We start from the raw sequence: 20,539 nt of genomic DNA, 5'->3' as shown, positions 1-20,539 counted from the left end.
GGACAGAATTTCTTAAGATATCAGGACAATTTTTAACTGTGTAGGGAAAAAAACTAATAGACCCCCTTCCAACTGGTTAGACTCATTAGATAAAATGAATAAGAAAAACTAGATGAATATTAATAAGTATTGAACTCTTATATTATATAGTGAAGGTCTTTCTATGCATTCAAGAGTCGGAAAAAGATATCATTCATTTTTATTCTAAAAAAATAATAAATTTGGCAACATATGCATTAGAATTTTTGTTGTACAAAAATCAAACAAACTAAAAAGCTAAAAACAGAACAAAGTATTTACAAAAATTAAGAAACCAGGCTTTTAAGAGCTTAGTATTTCAACACAAAAAGAACTTTTAAAAACCAGAAGGAAAACAGCAATACCCTAATAGAAAAATGGACGCTGAAGAATAATAAATTACTCGCAAGAGAGGAAATAAAAATGGCCAATAAACAGATAATAAATGTTCAGACTTACTAGTTATAAAGAGGTGCAAATTCGACAAAGATGAGAATCGCTTATGACCTAGTAAGTGAGGTTACTCATGGTGTGATGAGTATTCTCACAGATGGCTCTTAGAGGCATGAACTGGTACACCTTTCCTGGAAAGCAATTTGATGACACATAAAATCTATAAAATGTTTCCTATTTTTTGATCCAATTTCATATTTAAAAATCCATTTTAAGAAAAATGATAGGATGGGCTGTATCAACAGACTTTAAAATGTTCAAACTTTTACTCTGGGAATCAATCATGCAGCAAACTTGGAAACAGTATAAAACTTTATGTGAAATTTTATTAATTCACTGAAGTTTTACTTTTAGTATTGACAAATTGGGGGGAAAGCAAATCAAGAAATTAGACTAGATTCATATTATAGTATCAAAACATACAGATATTAAAATCACATTTTTAAAGATATTATAAAATATAATAATATGTTAAAATGTTAAATATACTAACATGCTAAGTTTTTTAAAAGCAGGAAGCAAAACTTTATGTGCAATGTTATGCTGATATGTAGAGAAGAAAATACTTCAACATGTTAAAAGTAGCTTTATTTCTGATGGTGGGACATGATTCTTTTCTTCTTTAGACACTTGCTATTTTCCAAATTTCCTATAGTGTTCATATATTGTTTATATACTCAAAAAATAAAATACATGGTAAAAGCAGTCCACTTATATATAATAGCCACAAACTCAGAAGCATATAATAGACAGAAAAATCCAAAATATCTATGAACATACAAGAACTATGCAAAAATTGTATGATATAAACTAAATGGAAACAAAAGAGAGCTCCTGATTTTCTAGGAATGAGTGTTCTAGATGAGGAGGTGGCTAAGTACTTGGATCTTTATTAATTCTGATAGCAGTCATAAGCCAGACTTAACTTTTCTGCTGCATAGAAACAAATTCTGATACCATTTTGGGAACCTTTCAAATACTTTTTGCCAATTAAAAATGACTCTGATGTGAATTTAATAATTTTACTATTTAAGGTGATATATTTATTTGTTCATTGAATTATAAGAGAAAATTGTAGATATCAGAACAACCTGACCACAGAGTCTAGCCCTCTGAAATGATTACAGCACCTAAACATCTAACCTTAATATGTTTTCAGATGTTCAGCAGGTATTAGTGGCAAAAATGTAATAAAGAAGTGTCAGGGGGGCAGCTGTATCACCAAATCATGCAAACTCGACAAAGTAACAGGGCTCTATGAAGAAGGATGTGAGTTCATACCTTATGACAGGCAGACTGAGCCGGCTTCCATAATGTTTTCGCAAAGTATTGATTCTGTAAGTACCCTGTTCTTTTTTTTTTTTTCTTGGCATTTATGAATTTAGTGAAGTTCTTATCCCCCAATCACTACAAGAAAGGATCAAATTTAGGAAATCACCAGTAAGCAGCTGATTCTCTGTGGGACAAGCTGGGAGTACAAAATCAGGGATAAAGTCTTATCTTTCCCCTACCCCTTCCTTAGGTCCATTCTTAGGGCTCCATTATCTTCCTCCCACAAGCTTATAGTTTCATTGCTGAGTATTACTTCAAATATCCTTAAAGGCAGACAAGCACAAAAACTCTTAGTTAAATAATAAATTTACCCAAGAGGATCAGACACTTTTTTTTTATTTCTTAAAAAGGACATGATCAGCAGCCTGAAATATTTTCAGCCTGAATATTTGCTTTGGGTTGTTACCTAAAATTTTCTATCTTTTTAAGAGTATTGATGCCTGTAAGGAGTTTGTACATGGTTTTAATAGTTTTAAGTGACTTTAAAATACTTCTTAATGTTTTTTTTTAATGACCAACAGGTCATAAAACAAACTCAACAGATTATCCTTATTAATGCTAAATATACAATACCAGCAAATTGGGATCCCTGGGTGGCGCAGCGGTTTGGCGCCTGCAGTTGGCCCAGGGCGCGATCCTGGAGAACCGGGATCGAATCCCACGTCAGGCTCCCGGTGCATGGAGCCTGCTTCTCCCTCCGCCTGTGTCTCTGCCTCTCTCTCTCTCTCTCTCTGTGACTATCATAAATAAAAAAAAAAAAAAAAAAAAAAAATACCAGCAAATTTGCACAAAGTAAACCTAAATGTATCAGTTAATTACAGACTAAAGTCAGTGGAGACACTTTGTGGGGCAACTCTCTTCCTTTTTAGTCTCTTACATAAAATTATGTTTTCCTTTTGGAATGAGGTTAAAGTAACTTGTAAGAGTCTGTCAATAAAAACGTGGTATAAGTTTTAAAAATGTGATGTACATGGTTCAAAAGTCCCATCCTTCAGTCTGGTTTTGCAGTCCGTTTCTAGATTTACTCAGAAACTTTCAACAGGGGCCCCAGATTATGTGTTTTAAATTAACTACAAAGTTAAGTTTGATGCACAGATTTGGGAATCTTTGTCCGAAGTTTATATGTGTTTCAGATCTCTGGCTAAAATAGAGCCTTATGTATGATGTTATGGAAACAGCCCAAATCACCTGGGATATGCAAATGAAGAGAAAAATAAGTGTTTTGCAGCTAATGATTACTTTCTAAATTTCTAGAATCCTGAATTTTTAGGATTTTTAATTGAGTGCTAATACTGTGAATAATAGTCTAAGAGGAGGAATGAGGTTATACATTCTTTGCATACTGTGGCTCCTTTTTTAATCCCCCGAATGCTAGGGATATTCATGCTTAAGAAAAAGGGGAGGAAACTATCATTTATTGACTGTGTTAGTAAGGACCCTATTCCATGTTCTCATGTAATTCAGTAATAACTATTGCCCTTTTATAGGTTAAAAGAAAAACTGACATGCAGATTTTAGGGTCACTCAAAAAACAACAAACTTATATTGAACTTTTATTATGTGTCAGATACTGAACCAAGTTTTGAGGAAGCAAAATTTAATGAGACTATTTTCTGCCATAGATGGGCTTATAGTGTATTAACAATCTTAAAGGGGTCTTACTAAAGTATCTGTAGGGTACTGTGAAACCAGAGGGTTGAATAGAAGTTCTTTGAGGGGAAGGAGGAAATGAAAAAACATTTTGAAAATGACCTTTTGGGCAAAACATGAAGGTTAAGTTCACAACTCAGAAGATAGAGGAAGAGGAATTCCTTGACAAAGTGAGAACCATGAGCAAAAATACAGAGATATAAAACAAGGCAAGTTTGAAAATTTATGGATTACAATAGAGGGATATTAGAGACTTGGAATGCACAGCCAGAGTGAGGATGGAGAGTGAAGCAAAATCTAAATCATGGAGATTGCTGCTTGCTATGTGAAGCAGTCCAGATCACAGTGTGTGAGCAATGAGGAGATACCAAAGGGTCTTGAGTACAGGAGTAAGAAAGAAAATGTTTCTGGATGCTGTGGAGTGGACCAGTTTGGAGAGCAAGCAAATGAAAAAGGCAGATAACAGACCAAAATAGTCTGAGGAAGGGACCATGAGGGCTTGAACTATGAAGATTCCAATGGAGAAGGAGAAAGATGACGAACTGGAGAGATAGTGAAATAGATGGATCTTGGTTACTTTGTAGAAGGAAGAAGATAGATTTCCTGATGTAGTGACTGGGTGAATAGTAGTGACATCGAGTTAGAAAATACATGAGGAGGAGTAGAGTTAAAGGAAAGTGGTAAGTTCAGTTATGAGCACATGAAAGTTGAGGAGCTGGTGGGACATTTTAGTGGAAAGAGCTGGAATACAGGGTGTTGGGAAGTGAGTGGGAAGTAAGGAAGTGAGTGAGAAGTAAAAGGATGGAGAGATAAGATGGTACCAGCAGAGTAATGTCAAGAAGTGGGTGTTTTGAAGATAGTGGCTTGAAATAGCTTGAAATTTGAGACATAGGAAGGAAGCCAAGAGCAGATAAATGGATGGCTGAGGAGCACCAAGGGTCCAATGAGGTTGAAGATGTGGTATGAGATAGGAAGTCTGAATTATGATTGTGAATCTCTCCAGAAGAGTCCTGCAGTGATTATGGGATTAAGCCAAGTTCATGGGTTAGCAGGGCAGACTAGGAAGGAAGGCAAGGGATTTAAATATCCTTCTCTACAGTTTATCTCTGTAATTTTATTGACAATTCCAGGTGGTTAAATTCTGTACAGAAAAAAACCACAATAAAGATGCCCCAAACCCACAAAACCAAAGATGCAATCTCCGAAGCACATGGGAAGTGATTCAAGATTCTGAGGATTTTAAGAAAACCACTCCTATGACAACACAGCCACTGGCACCCACATTCTCATTGCTGCAGATCGGACAAAGAATTGTGTGTTTAGTTCTTGATAAGTCTGGAAGCATGGCGGTACGTTCACTGGTCTTGGTCTTTGGGATGCTGCCCTCATATTTATGTGTGATATGATCTACAATTTGTAACAAGCTGGGAATAAACACAACCCTTAGAGTCAGAACAGTTACAACAATAACATTACCATAAGAAACACCCACCTCAACTCTATTCAAGAGAAATTCAGCAGCAAGTGTCTCATTTGCCAAATTAAATGAGCTTTTAATTTATGAGCAAGATCTGCTGATTAACATTTTTTATGTTTCACTACAAGATGTAGGTCTATAGAACTACTACTAAACCAATGAACTAATGATCCAACTAAAGCCTAATCTGGCTTGATCTTTTAGAGTTATTTAAACAAAGGCCCTAAAATTCTGCCCAAAGATGCTACTCAATATAAAGGAGAAATTTAGGGACGCCTAGGGGGCTTAGCGGCTGAGTGTCTGCCTTTGGCTCAGGGCATGATCCTGAGGTCCTGGGATCAAGTCCCACATTGGGCTCCCCCAAGGAGCCTGCTTCTCCTCTGCCTGTGTGTCTCTGCCTCTCTCTCTGTGCCCCTCGTGAATAAATAAAATCTTTTTTTTAAAAGGAGAAATTTAACATGGAAATTTAATATAAAGGCCTTGAACAAGCTTATTGTCGTTTACACTATGTTAAGACAGCTACTTCCAAATTTCCTCTACACTGTTTTGTTATTAGTCTGCCCATCTAAACCCAACCTGACTGCTTTTCTTCTACTTCTCCATTCAGACTGGTGACCGCCTTAAACGACTGAATCAAGCCGGCAAACTTTTCCTTCTGCAGATAGTTGAGCAAGGGTCCTGGGTTGGAATGGTGACATTTGACAGTGTTGCCCAGGTACAAAGTGAACTCATACAGATAAACAGTGGCACAGAAAGGGATGCACTCACCAAAAGCTTACCTACAGTGGCCACAGGAGGAACGTCCATCTGCTCCGGGCTTCGATCAGCATTTGCTGTAAGACAAGTTTCCTTATCATTTGTCAATGTTTACAATTTCTGTTGCCTAAATGTCTCCATTTTCAACAAAATTAAGTGACATTTTCTCTCATATTTAAGTTCTTTCATAATATAGTGCCTACCTACCTTTCCAAGTTTATGTCACAGGGACTCTCTTCCAGGTGTCCTACATTTAAGCAAATAGGATCATTTAACCTTCAGCACTTCCACACCTTTGCCGGGCTCCCACTTAGTATACTTTCTCTTCCCTCATCCGTAATTCAAATCATATTCAAAGATCCATCACAGACATCACCTACTTCTTAGTATCTTTCCTGATTCTTTCAACTATATAATTGCTCTTTCTAAATTCTATGAACTTAAACAAAAACATTTCTTATGACTTCTAGGCTCTTCTGTCTTATTTTCTAACCATAAACTTCACTCAAGCAAAATTTCTTTAGGGATAGGACTTACATCAGGCTGCTGCACAGTATCTTTTATACGGAAGGTTCTCAATAAAGTTTGAGTTCTTTGATAGCACCTGATGCTTATTTGCTCCAAATATATAATCCAATATTCTATATTTATTTAGAAGATATTTATTACCCCCATGACACAAATAATAAGAGGCTGAAAGAAGCTAGCTAATTAAAGTCTTAGAATCTCTGTGGCATTCTTGGGCAGGCCAGCCTTCTGCCTGATATGGAGCAGAACATGTCAGTAGGGCTGTTCCAGATTCCCAAGCAGCAGCAGGAACATTTAGTTTCCAGCTCACACTATTACTGCATGTGGACAAGAGACAACCATTTCCTCAAATTCAGTCTGTCCCTCTGGACTTTTTATTCCATCTTTGAAGTTCAGTTCCCTAAAAGTGGTTTCCATTGTATGCACAGTCAGCTGTAAAACCCTTGTCCAGATGCCTGTGTGCATCTGGATTCTGTTGCCTCTATCACTCCATTTACCCAAGCTTTGATTAAAGAAGCAAATGAGGGAGGGGAATGGGCAGTGAAATCGCTGACATGTTATATTAAAAGCCTACTATGCAAAACCTTAGGGGAGATGAGTAATGCCAGATGGCTTGGTGTTGAAGAGAGAACTTCTGGTTTTGCATTTCCACTTAGATGGGTGAGAGAGCATGAGAGATACAACTGGAATTTAGATGCTCCTCCTGCCCAATGGAGTCCAGATGTGGGAGGGGAGGAGCTTGTGTGTGATGAGGTAAAGAGCCTTGGGTCCTACATTGTCCTCAAGTTCCCCACTGGTTCCTGCCCCAAGACCCTTGTCAGGTCTGTTCTGGGCTCCAGTTTCTGCTGAGGTGCCTATTGGACTTTGTTTTCTGGGCTTGATCAGAGCCCTGTGATCCTTCCTGGCTGACTCAGCCCCACCCTGGCTCTCACTATCGGAACAGCCCTGAACATCCCCTTGTCCTCTATCCAACCCCTGACAGACTGAACAGCCCTCAGTCTGAATGGCAAGATGACTTAATCTCTTGTCTGCTGACTTATGTCTTTCCTATGGGATATGTGGGAACTTCTAGATGTTTTCCATGGCACAGAGCAGTGATGGGGAGAAGTAGGACAAGGGAATCCAAATTAAGCCCTTTCTCTGGCCTCTCAGCTTGGTCAGAACAAGGACACAGCCAAAGCTGAGAGGATCCCGGGCTCTGGGCTCCTTCATGTAGCAGCAGACATGTTCTGCTTTCTTCCCTTGTGTGGCAGTCTCCTCTCAAAGATCAAACAGAGGGTGACAGAAGTCCCCTCTGCTATTAGCTTTCCTACTTAAGATGCCTTCCCTTTCTAAGAGTCAGGTCCAGAGAAGGGAGGTTACTTAGGCTTGCTTGCTTGTTTTCTCTTCTTCTGGGTCTCTCCTTCTACTCTTTTTTAGGGGAAGAATGGACTCTTGCCTTCCTCCTCTGAAATGAGTAACATTATTTTTTAAATCTAATTTTCCTTCTATCATAATCTTATCCAACACTGGTAAGAGCTGTGTGCTTTCTGTACAATGTAAAAAACTATATTCTGTGTTAATCAGGAATAGTTGAAACATAGATGTCACAAGACGATTAGGAGCTGGGGTTAATGGGAACAAAATTATTTGTTTTAATCAGAGAGAATATTAAAAATTTTAGTAACTCATGTGATCTGAGTACTCATTGGTCAGAACCAATGCCAACCATAAACAGTTGGTCTACTCAGATGGTGAGTATCAGATGGTAAATATCATACAAGCTAAATCCACCCTGCATCTAATATCTCCCAAATATTATCCTTATTCAATGAGGATGGTTTCTGAAAGCATCTGGGAACCTCCGTCAAGAAGAGGTCATATAAGAAAACTAGAAAAACCTCCTTTGTTGCTTCCCCAATGCTCTCTTTTCCTGGAATAATCTTGTATCCCTCTTTACAGAGTCTGCTCTGCAACAGGGTAACCGAGAGAAAAGACTACTGTCAAGTTCCATGAATGTTGCTGATTTAAAATTATATCATTTTAAGACAGAGAGATATTTGACCATTCTCAGGCACTTCTGTTTATTCCCTCTGGAGTTTCTCTTCTCGTTCCCTTTAAATGCAGTTTTCCCGGGATCCCTGGGTGGCGCAGCGGTTTAGTGCCTGCCTTTGGCCCAGGGCGCGATCCTGGAGACCCGGAATCGAATCCCACATCGGGCTCCCGGTGCATGGAGCCTGCTTCTCCCTCTGCCTGTGTCTCTGCCTCTCTCTCTCTCTCTCTCTCTCTCTCTCTCTCTCTGTGACTATCATAAATAAATAAAAATTTAAAAAAACCATAAATGCTGTTTTCCCAAACACTATGGCTACCCTAACAACTCATGCCCTGCATTATGTTCTTAGGTTATTAAGAAGAAATACCCAACAGATGGAGCTGAGATAGTGCTATTGACTGATGGAGAGGACAACACTATAAGCTCATGCTTTAATGAAGTGAAACAAAGTGGAGCCGTCATCCACACAGTCGCCCTTGGACCCTCTGCAGCAAAAGAACTAGAGGAGCTATCTAAAATGACAGGTGAAGGGTGGTCTGCTGCTGCTGTGTCCCACTAAATTGTCTCTTCCAATGGACTGTGGCTCCAGTGAACTGGGGAGAAGGGGAAGGGTGGGACATATATATAGAGAGGGGTAATCTTATTAACTAACTACCTGCCTTTACCTCCAAATGACCATTAGAATTGACCCTCCATTTCTTGTAAGGCCTCAGTTCTAGGATTATGACAGTCTGCAGAAAGATGGGATCAGCACAGCCCTCTAGTCAGGACTCAGGTTTCTCTTCCCAGACACTTTGTAAGAACTGCAAAGAACCTAATAGGTTAGCCAGAAACCACTCTCTTCTAGTTGACAACTGGCTAAGAGACCCAGGGAAGACAGAGGACAAGCCACTAACTATATAATACCATGATACAAATCATCTGTTAACAGTAGAAAGCACACTAGAATAGAAAGTCTTTGACTTTACTATGGAAAGGAGAAGGGTCCAGGAAGGTGACATCTAAGTTGAGACTCTAATAAGGAGTGGTAGGGGAAGAGCAAAGGGCCTGATGAATCACACTGAAAGTCACTCTGAAAATGTAGAAAACAATGCAGTTTCTCCATAAAACATTAATATATTGTGCTTCTCTCATACACAGACAGATGGTTAAAATAGACTCCATATGTGCTTGGCTTCTTTAGCAGAGTAGGTGGGCACAATTTTTTTTTTAAACTTAGGGCCAGCATTATGGATATCGATTATTATGCTGAGTTGCCTTCTGAGGCAGCCACAATGAATGACAGGGCTGCTTGTTCCAAATACTACCTATCTTAGTCTGGGTTTCCTAGAAGCAGAGCCTGAGACAGGGATGGATTTGGGTGAATGTGATTTATAGAGGGGGAGTTATCAGGAGAATGAGAGAAAGGGAAGTAGGATAGGACAGGGGAAGGACCCAAGCACAGAAGTGAACTTAGAGTCTAGCTGAAGCTAACCCCACAGGCGGCTCTCAATCTGGAATTGCATCACATACTTGGTATAATCTTGAGGCAAAAGGGCTAACCTTTTGTACCACTGCACCCATCAGTCAGTGGCCATGGACAGTCAAGGCAAGGGGGAGGTGAGGGAGCATGTTATTTCTCTAGCAAGCATAGCCTCTTTTGGCACAGCAATTCTCTGGAAAAATGGGGCAGCTATATGCCATTAGCAGCTAACACTTAGAGTAGCTGGGGAGAGATTCCCTTGCATAGGTAAGGGTATCTAAGTGATGCCCCGAGAGCATTACCAAAGTACTTATCTTAAACTTTGGATGGCATTAATGGTTTAAAAGTGCTTTCACATCAAATACCTTAGTTATACATGTTCTAAATAGCCTGAGACTGTGAGACCTGGTGTATAATCTGTTTTTTTACTACATGTTATACTTTTCTATAACTGTCCCTTGTTAACTGTTATTTCTTGCTGTTGTTACATACACATGTTTTATGATTTAGAAGAAAATTCAAAAGTCAAGCTTGTTAGGATTCTATCTAAAAAAGGAATAAATCAACAGACTTGGACTAAGGCTTAATAAATTCTCTTATATGAAGTGCATGACCTTTAAACCATGAAATTTTATGATACTAGTTTTGACCTATCAGAGATCCATGGCTGCTTTGCAGATAACTGACACAGCTGGGCAACTGAGGTGTTGCTGAATCTTATTTAGTAGAATTAAAAAATTAGTATAGACTTCTGAGTTAATCTGGATGCTTATTTGAGGTTGATTGATTAATACTTTAAAATGCAATAGAATATTTATTTCACATATTCTGCTATCTAACAATAGCTAAAATGCTGCAAATGCTTGCTTTCTAGAAAACAGCTTCTGATAATATAATTGTATTTTAGGCGGTTTACAGACATATGCTTCAGATCAGGCTCAGAACAATGGCCTCATTGATGCTTTTGGGGCCCTTTCATCTGGGAATGGAGTTGACTCCCAGCGTGCAATCCAGGTCAGAATTTTTACTCTTTGGTTTTTCATGTTTATAAATAATCATAGCCAAGATGGAGAGTTTAATGGTTAAATTTATTAAGTACTACATTCTTCTAGTAGTAATTTAAAATTAAAAATGGAAGTTTTAGCCTGATATTGGACACTATTCCTAAAATTCAACAGTACTTACTTAAGCAAAGTAATTAGTGTCTACTTGTTTGGAAATAATACTAACTGACTTCTCCATAGAAACCAGCAACATAAAACATAATGAGCCCAAGAATTCTTTTTCAACATCTGTTAACAAGCACCCGTAGCAATATAATTGGCTCAAAATTTTCTTCACAGTAGATCATCTTAACACAAATTTTCTGGGACAAGTAAGTGTTCAGGGATTACTTGTTCTATTTTTTCCATTACCTCAAATCCCTGATATTTGCCAACATCTCCTTATAATGGATGAAAAATGTTTTGTTCTGTGAAAAACCCATGATGTCAGTCAGGACACCTGGATCCTGGTCCTAGGCCTGCCATTAACTCTCTAACTGTGGATTAAGAATTTCTGCTTTCTGGGCCTCAGTTTCTCAGCCAGATATGAAGCAGAAAACATATATGGGCCCTTCTGGTTCTAAAATTTCAAGAAAACTAAATTTTCTTTCCAAATCTTTGAGACTATTCTTTAAAAGGGCAAATGTATTTTAAATGTTCTTCTTAAAGTTTTAAAAGCTACTCATATGAATTTTTAAGCTAGAGAGTAAACAATCAGAACTCACATCTGTGTGAATTATGATTTTTATTTTGATAATTTGGTTGTGAACTCACAATTTTATTGTGAAAGTTTGACTAAAAGTAAAGGAATAATGTCATGTCAAAGCCAAACAGTGACAGATTTTGAAATAATCGGTTTTCTGATCTACCACTGTAGCATAACGAAGACAACAATTATACTCATTTGGGTTATCCTAGTTCAGATTTAGAAAATTAAACTCAAGAGTTCAGTCTGGAAATTGGAGAAATGTGTCTGAAAAAAAAAGTAATCAAATTGATGAAAGGAAATTCAGTCAGGTAGTTCTGCCCATTATTTTTGTATTTAAGAAGCTTAATAGTGAGAGAGATAAATGAGCAGAACTCATTTACCCACCTGCCTTAAGAATCAGATATAAGAGCCCTTTACTTGCTTCACATCCAAGATCAAATCTACCTATGAAATTAGAAAATCTGATTCCATGACCCAGCTACTCTATCTTCTCTTAGTTATCAGGACAAGAAATAATTATCTAGGAGACAATCTTCAAGGTAACATTCTCTGTAAAAGTCCTGTTAACCCTTCCCCACCTCAGTCCCTGCTCTAACCACTCGTCATTCTGCTCCAAACAACAAATCAGCCTTGGCCCTTGACTTATTTCATTTCTCTTCACAGCGACTGAAATAATACTTGACCTAGCAATTGGTTATTTGCAAAAAAAGTTCCAGTCAGACTCCTTAAGAGTTTATAGACTAGTAAACAGGATGGGATATAAACACTAGTAGGTATAAAGTAAAACAAAGGACACCTGGGTGGCTCAGTGGTTGAATATCTGCTTTTGGCTCAGGTTGTGATCCTTGGGTCCTGGGATTGAGTCCCACATCAGAGTCTCCACAGGGGTTCTGCTTCTCCCTCTGCCTATGTCTCTGCCTCTCTCTCTGTGTCTCTCATAAATAAATGAAGTCTTTCAAAAAAAATAAAGCAAAACATACTGCGAGAATATCAAAGAACTGGTTAGAATCAAGATTCTGTAGGAACTCACAGGAGGGAGAGATTATTCTGTTAGTAAGTGAGATGGACATTAGAGAAAGTTTCATAAAGTGCCATTTGAAATGAATTTTGAAGGACTGGCAAGGCTTAGATAAATGGAGATGAATGTATAGACTTTCAGAAAAAGCAGAGAGTATGATAAAGTCAGAGTCAGGGATTCATGAGTGTCATATGGGGAAGTAGTCTGACTTGGGTTTAAGAATAAACATTGTGGAAGCTAAGGCCAGAAGAAAGGTAATTTAGAACTGGATAATGATAAGACATAAATACAAAACCAATGACACAGGCATCAGGAAGAATGAAGAGACTGTGTGATGGGGGCTGGTATTCTCCAGAATGTAAAGAATTGTTTTCCTTAACAGCTTGAAAGTAAAGGAGTAACCCTCCAGAACAATCAGTGGATGAACGGCACAGTCCTTGTGGACAGCACTGTGGGAAATGACACTTTATTTCTCATCACTTGGACAACACAGCCTCCCCAGATCCTTCTCCGGGATCCTAGTGGAAAGAAACAAGATGGCTTTGTAATGGACACAAACACCAAAATGGCCTACCTCCAAATCCCAGGCACTGCCAAGGTATGGGGTCAGGTTTTATCCTTCTCACAATTTGACAAGATAAAATTTTTACAAAATAATCACTGCTTTTTAAATGTGGGTGGTAAAAGGGGAGTTAGTTTTGAATGAAAGAAAGAACAAAGAAAATTCTCCACCCAGTTCTCTATCTCATTAGTATGACAGCAAATCAAGGGAAGGAAATTGGTATTATTTTCTCCAGGTACGAAAGGGAGAACTTTCAAACTTCATGTATAAAGTCAAGATGCAAAATGGTCCTTGAAACTTCAGGATCATGAAAAACATTTCCTCTACCCAGGAACCCACTGATTTGATACTGCTTTTTAGAAACCAAGGAAATGATAAGGGCACAGCTTTCTGACCTCATTTTCCCCAATTAAGATTTTCTTGACTGTGAGAACCATGTGGCTAATCCAAATGTACCAAAGTTTCCCTTGGCTGACAGAGTATCAGAGATCTTCTTAGAGAGGCTTATACCATGCTTGTATCAGATAAGATCTTCCTATAGGTGACATTAAGGTCAGGTCAGTGTCATCTACAGTCATTAATTGGAAACGTCTCCATTTGTTTTGGTCAGGTTGGCATGTGGAGTTACAGTCTGCAAGCAAGCTCACAAACCCTGACTCTGACTGTCACCTCCCGTGCATCAAGTGCTACTTTGCCTCCAATTACAGTGACCTCTAAAATGAACAAAGACACAGGCAAATTCCCTAGCCCAATGGCAGTTTATGCAAAGGTTCATCAAGGAGCCACACCAATCCTCAGGGCCACTGTCACAGCTGTAATAGAATCAGTGAATGGTAATACAGTTAACTTGGAATTACTGGACAATGGAGCAGGTAATTAGTCAAAAAATCAGAAAACACATCTTTCTTTTTCAAAAAGAAACCAAGGAACAGAAGGGGAGGGCATGATGTGGTGAGGACAGTTACAAGCAGGGAGTCCACTACTGGGGGTCTTGTTGAGAGAGTTCTCTACTTCCTCACAATGCCTATAGTTTAAAATGTTGGAAAACATGAAGAAGGGCCTATCTTTTGCCTCAGCACTAAGACCAAACACATTAGTGGCTCAAGCACAATATACTCCGATACTCTAGGGAGTTGTCAGACACTCCCTAAAAAGGGAAGGAGGAAAATTAGTTATTATATTAATAACTATCTTATGTTATATTCATTTTTATCTCTACCATACGCTTTTGAGATATTATTATCCCTACATTACAGATGAAGAAACTGAGGCTGTCACATTTAGAAAGCAGCAGAGATAAATTCAAATGTAGTTATATGTCCTTGTAATATGTATGCAGACTCTGTATTAGCTTGCCCCCAACATGAAAATCCAGCCCCTTATTTTTTAAGGAAATCTAACAGGGAGCGAGAGAAATAGAATTCTACATTTCTTTTTAGACAGAACATGACTTACTCTGATGCAAGTAACCTTATTAGAAAAAAAAATTCTGTAAATGAATTTCCTATCTAAATCTACCCTGGTGAGAAGTCATAAGTTTAAAAAAAATCATATAACTTTTTTTTCTCTGCAGTAATGTACAGCAATTTAATTCAGTTCAACAGATACTTAATGAATAGTTACCTTGCACTCTATCAGATATAGCAGACACATGGCATGATCTCCAATTTCAAAAAGAAAGACAATAATTCAGGAAGACAAAATATACACACATGAAGCTACACACACACACTGACATATATATACATGTGCACACATGCATAAAAGAAAAAAGTAGATCTCATCTTGAACACAATCAAATTGTAAACTCTCTTGGAGATAGTGCAAAATTATCTTTGCTTTGAAAATTTTTAACTCACATTTGAATTGGAAATATACAAATGTCCATGTACCTTTCAGATATTCATTAATTCCTTCATTTTCCTGTCAAGGTGCTGATGCTACTAAGGATGATGGTATCTATTCAAGGTATTTTACGGCTTATGATACAAATGGTAGATACAGTGTGAAAGTGTGGGCTCTGGGAGGAATAAATGCAGCTGGACAGAAGGTGACACCCAGGCAGAATGGAGCCATGTACATACCTGGCTGGATTGAGAATGGTAAGTATTCTGTAATAATACACCTGGCTTGAGTTAAAGGCTTGGGATCAAGAGAAAACCATTAAGCCTACAAAGAGAATGGTGTAATTTAATAGCAGAGTTTCTCAGGCTGAACACTATTGATATTTTGGGCCACATAATTCTTTGTTGTGGGGGCTGTTCTGTGCATGGTAGGATGTTTACTAGCATTCGTGGCCTCTACCCTCTAGTTATCTGAAGCAGCCCCCACCATTATGACAATCAAAAATATCTCCAGACATCATCCACTGTCCTCTAGGAGGCAAAATAACCCTCAGCTGAAAACCAACAGATTGAAGGTAGCTTTCAACTGTCTGGGTTCACAGTCTAGCCCTCTACCAACTAAAGTATTTTAGATAATCTCTTTGTGCTTCACTTTCCTCAGTTGTAAAATAGGAATAATAATGGTAACTACCTCATAAGGTAGTTATGAGGAATAAACAAAGAAACACACCTAATAAACTGCTGCTGGTAAATAGTAATGTTCAATAAATGTTTGCTATTATTTTTAATAAATTTTAAAACATTTTGTAATGAAGCTCTTTCCACTGATATTGTCATATCCATAGAATAAAGGAATTTAGGGCTTATTTTATACATCAGTATCATAAGCCTTGCTGTCTCCTTTCTCTTGCTCAGGCCAGAGAGAATAGTAGATGAGCCTAATGCCAGCCAGTACACTGAGGCCACATGTAAGCATGTGGGGAATTGTGCTCCAAGAAACAGGCAGTCCTATACCACTCCTGGTAATAAACACTTGACGAGGACTGGAGCTGGAATTAGGACCAAGACCAGTCCTGATGGGTTCCAGGACTTGTTTTCCATCAATCTCTACTCTGTCTTGGGCAGGTCTTTTCCTAGCGTCTGGTGTATTATAAGAACAGCTCCTCCAAGAAGCTTTCCACTGCCCTCTTTACTTGGGTGTGTGCTCAGTAAAAGAAGGATTCTAGGACATGTGGTGTCTCATGCAAAGGTGATCACAGGAAAAAAAAAATGCTTTAAAGGACACTTTTGTTTCCAAAGCTTTTTCACATATTTCAGCTTAGTTTATTCTCATTTGTTCTTCTTTCTGAGTTAGGGGAAGAAGGCAGGAGAAGATTGGCTTAGCAGCCATATCTAGCTTCATGCTCAATGTTTTACTCACACTAGAACATTACATTCTCCTAATTATCCTATTTTGCAAATGGAAAAACAGGCTCAAGAGGTTATTGGTCTAATTGTTAGGACTAACCATGATAGTGCCTAGTTTGGCATTGAAAGCCATGTTTCTCTCTCTATCTCTTGATGTGCCTGAATATCGAGAGAGATGGTCTCTATTGGTGAATTGAATACTAACTTTATCTTTGCCCAAGACCAGATTGATGGGTATGAAGATCAATCTGTCTTTACAGATAAAAATTTTATAAGGGCTAAAGAAATAGAGTTTATGAGAGAGTAAATTCTAAGTAATGCCATGTCGGATATTTTGGAATATTTTTATTGAAATAAAAGTCTGAGAACCCCACTGATTGAGCAGGCCGAGGTATTCTTTGAATTCTAGTATTACATTTATACAACCTTTCAGCAAGAATGTGAAGAAAATTAAGATTGCCTCAAGTACAATGTTCCCATGTATTCAATGAGAAAATCAGAAGTCTTTTAAAATCATAAAATTTTAGAATGCCTAACATAAAGCAATTTATGAGAATCTGCAATCTAATAAGAAAGATTAAACACAAACAGAGGAAAAAGAGAAAGAAAAATGCATGGAAGAAATAATCAAAGCAATTCTTGATAGTCCAGATGGTTAGTTACTAAATAAATAGGAAAAATAAAACAAACAGTATTATCTAGGTGAAAGAGATTTCTTGAGGCAGCCTAAGAAGGCTTAAAACAGAGGTAGGATTTAAACTGATCAAGAAAAGTAAATCAGGAATCAGGATAGCCAAAAAGATGGAAAGAGAAAGAATTCCAGGACAAATGTCATGAAAATAAATTATGAGAATTGTTATTTCAGAAAGTATCTGTGAGATTAAAAAAAAAACAAAACTGATTCTCTTTTTGCTTTTTTTCCTCTGATGCAACTGGATTTGGGATCTTTACATCAAATAGTTAAAATTAATTTTGTGCGTGGGAGGAAAGAAGACAAAGGCAAGACTAGGAAGAAAGTAATCTGATAACAAAACAGAGGGAAGTATAGTCATATAGTCGCTTACAATGTGATGTGATGTGATGTGATGTGATGTGATGTGATGTGATGTGATGTGATGTGATGTGATGCAGGTGAAGTAAAATGGAATCCACCGAGACCCGAAATTAATAAGAATGATCTTCAAGGCAAGCAAGTGTGTTTCAGTAGAACATCCTCGGGCGGTTCATTTGTGGCCTCTGGCGTCCCACTAGCTCCCATACCTGATCTCTTCCCACCCTGTCAAATCACTGACCTTCAGGCAAAAATCCACGGGGACAAATTTATTAATCTGACTTGGACAGCTCCTGGGGATGATTATGATCATGGAAGAGGTAAGCTGAATGTGGTAGTAGACCCTGTAAAGGTGTTAAGCAGCCAGCAGAGGTGCAGCAGGAGGTGAGGCAGGCAGACATGTTGTGGTACATGTCAAAGGCAGAAGGCAAAAGGGATCTTGAATGTCTTCTGAAATGAAAGGTTAGGATTTTTAAATAGGAGAGGTTTAGAACCTGAAAAACTGACCTACTTTAAGTTTTAAGAGGTTTCAACCAGTAACAGGCAATCTTTAGTTGTTTTTTTTTTTTAAATCTTGCCAAGTTGTCCTTTAATAAATTCCATTTTTAGCAGTGATTCCTGGAAAGGATTGGGAATAGAGCATAGATATCTAGGGAGCAGAACTGATCTTTGGAATAAACCTCAAGTTCTACTAGATTTTTATCTCAAAGTATAGTCTTCAGATTGCAGCATGGGTATCACATGAGTGCTTGTTAGAAATGTGGAGCCCCAAGCCCCAACTAGATCTAGCAATCCAAAATCTGTATTTTAAGATCCCTGGGTATTTTATATGCACATGAAAGTTTAAGAAGCAACTTTTATCTTCCATAAATAATGAAGCAATGAGCAGTAATTTAAGGACTTCCTCTCTTAGCCAGGTGCATGCACAGAAATACTGACCAAGGTCATGCCTGATCCAGATTTATATATTTATTTACTTACTTACTTAATTTATATATTTGAGGGAGCGCATAAGCGGGGAGGGGCGAGGGCAAAGGGAAAGGAAGAAAGAGAACCTTAAGAGCACTCCATGGTGGCATGGAGCTCATCAGGGCTAGATCTCACCACTCTGAGATCATGACCTGAGCCCAAATCAAGAGTGGGATGCTTAACCCACTAAGCCACCCAGGCACCCTCTGATTCAGTTTTATACTTATTACTCTGTTGAGATGCCCAAACAAGAATGTAAAAAGAATACTAATACTTATAAATATGGACTATCAATTACATTTATTCGCTGGAACTTTATGGAGTAGTGATATAGTTTCTAATAAACTTTAAAACTTCTTTAACACTTGACAATTACAAATCACAACTCTTTTTTTCTCTTTTTAGCTCACAAGTACATCATTAAAATAAGTGCAAATATTCTTGATCTCAGAGACAAATTCAATGATTCACTTCAAGTGAACACATCGGATCTCATCCCGAAGGAGGCCAACTCTAAGGAAATCTTTGTTTTTACACCAGAAGACATCACTTTTGAAAATGGCACGGATCTCTTCATTGCTGTTCAGGCTGTTGATAAGTCCAACCTAAAGTCAGAAATCTCTAATATTGCACGAGTGTCTTTGTTTATTCCCCCAGAGACTCCTCCAGAGATACCAACTCCTTCTCCTCCTTGTCCTGATATTAGTGTCAATAGCACCATTCCTGGCCTTCACGTTTTAAAAATTATGTGGAAGTGGCTAGGGGAATTGCAGCTGACACTAGGCTAGGGCTGAGTTTTCACGAGATGAATAAATCATCCATCCTTCTTTTGATTATAAAATTCTCCAAAATGTATTTTAAACTTTCCTGTAGAGGGCGATATAATGAAATAAAATATTAAACAACTGGCTACAGATGTATAAAGATTATCCATTTAAATTCAAAAGTTCGATCATTGTACAGGCATTTACTAATGATTTTAAAGAAGAGGTGCTTGGATCAATAGATGAAAGTATATTTTAATTCATTTTAAGGAGCTTTGCCAATTAAAAAGAACATGTAATTGCATATGAAAAAGGCCAGAAATGTTCAATGAGGTCAAACTATTTAAATATAAAAGGCATGGCTTGTTATTTGAATCAAAACTCCCAAGAATATACATTCTCTTCTCTAAATTTGCAGGGATTATGCATTTCAGGAAGAGATTGCATTACAGAAAGAAATAGTAGCATGATGAAGTCTCCTTAGGCATAGAAATGTATGTTATGTGCATGAAATTACAAGTAGTGATGCTTATAGTCACAGTGGTAGGAGATGAGATGAGAAAGGGAGGTTCGAGCCAGATGTGAAGGGGAGGTGATTCAGAAATAAACTTATTTTGCGTACTTTGTGCCACATCCTCTAATAATGCCTTATCTGCATTATCTTATGTAATATAATTCAGTTCACTCAACAAACATTCATCAGCTGCCTATTATATTCCAGGTTCATGCTAGGTCTTGAGTACAAAAAAGATGAGTAAGACTTAGCCTTTTTCCTGTAGTGAATAAAGAATATCTGAGGATTTATTATTCTTTTTAATCAAGAGACAGATATAATCAGAGCTATGCTTCAGAAGAGAGACTTTGAGGACCATGTGAAGAACTGAATAAAGGTGGGAGAGGTATGATAGATGAAAGAAAAAGGAGAAGAAAAGGGAAAAAGGAGCCAAATAAACTTAGCAGTATGGCAATCCATAGGGAATAATCACAAATTCAGGGCCTCTCAGGAGAAGTATTCTTGTAGAAGGTGTTTCCAGTTCTCAGTTTATTAGCATAAAGAGTTCAAGATGTGGATGGCTCTCCGATTGAAAATAAAATACCCAGGAGATTGTTTCTATGTAGGCCCAAAATTTATCTCTGTGTAGATCTTCCTTATATCAAAACAGGATTTCAGGTACCCTAGAGATACATTCAATAAACACACACACACACAAAAAAAAATTAAGAAAATTTTAAAATGAAGAGAAATAAGTATATACTAAAAATAAAAGGAAGATTTAGTACATCCATTGCCTAATATAATGTTCTATATAATTGCTACAGTCCAGTCACATATTTCGTTTTGAGCTTCCAAGCAGGCAGAAAAAGGAGACATACAGACTAATAGATTCTACAGTGAAAAACACACCAGAGGCTCAGGAGGAGCCATGTGAAGTTTTATCCATGGATCCTTAATAAATCTGAAAG

At 37.8% G+C, this 20,539-nt stretch overlaps 1 protein-coding gene across 1 annotated transcript in view; it reads left to right on the top strand.

The window, feature by feature from the left end:
- Positions 1-19,221, top strand: part of CLCA1 (chloride channel accessory 1) — a 29,610-nt gene extending 10,389 nt beyond the window's left edge. Inside the window, exons 5-14 of the mRNA XM_041750262.1 lie at positions 1,631-1,808; positions 4,584-4,802; positions 5,538-5,765; positions 8,596-8,770; positions 10,616-10,722; positions 12,861-13,076; positions 13,651-13,912; positions 14,972-15,142; positions 17,423-17,662; positions 18,717-19,221. Of these exons, the coding sequence (XP_041606196.1) occupies positions 1,631-1,808; positions 4,584-4,802; positions 5,538-5,765; positions 8,596-8,770; positions 10,616-10,722; positions 12,861-13,076; positions 13,651-13,912; positions 14,972-15,142; positions 17,423-17,662; positions 18,717-19,099 (2,179 nt within the window). The 3' untranslated portion in view covers positions 19,100-19,221. The remainder of the gene's footprint in view (positions 1-1,630; positions 1,809-4,583; positions 4,803-5,537; positions 5,766-8,595; positions 8,771-10,615; positions 10,723-12,860; positions 13,077-13,650; positions 13,913-14,971; positions 15,143-17,422; positions 17,663-18,716) is intronic.
- Positions 19,222-20,539: the final 1,318 nt, after the last annotated feature.

Source organism: Vulpes lagopus, chromosome 3 (genome assembly GCF_018345385.1).
Source record: "Vulpes lagopus strain Blue_001 chromosome 3, ASM1834538v1, whole genome shotgun sequence".
NCBI lineage: Eukaryota > Metazoa > Chordata > Mammalia > Carnivora > Canidae > Vulpes > Vulpes lagopus.
Note: the sequence above shows the minus strand (reverse complement) of the source record. Positions and strands in the feature narration are given on the sequence as shown.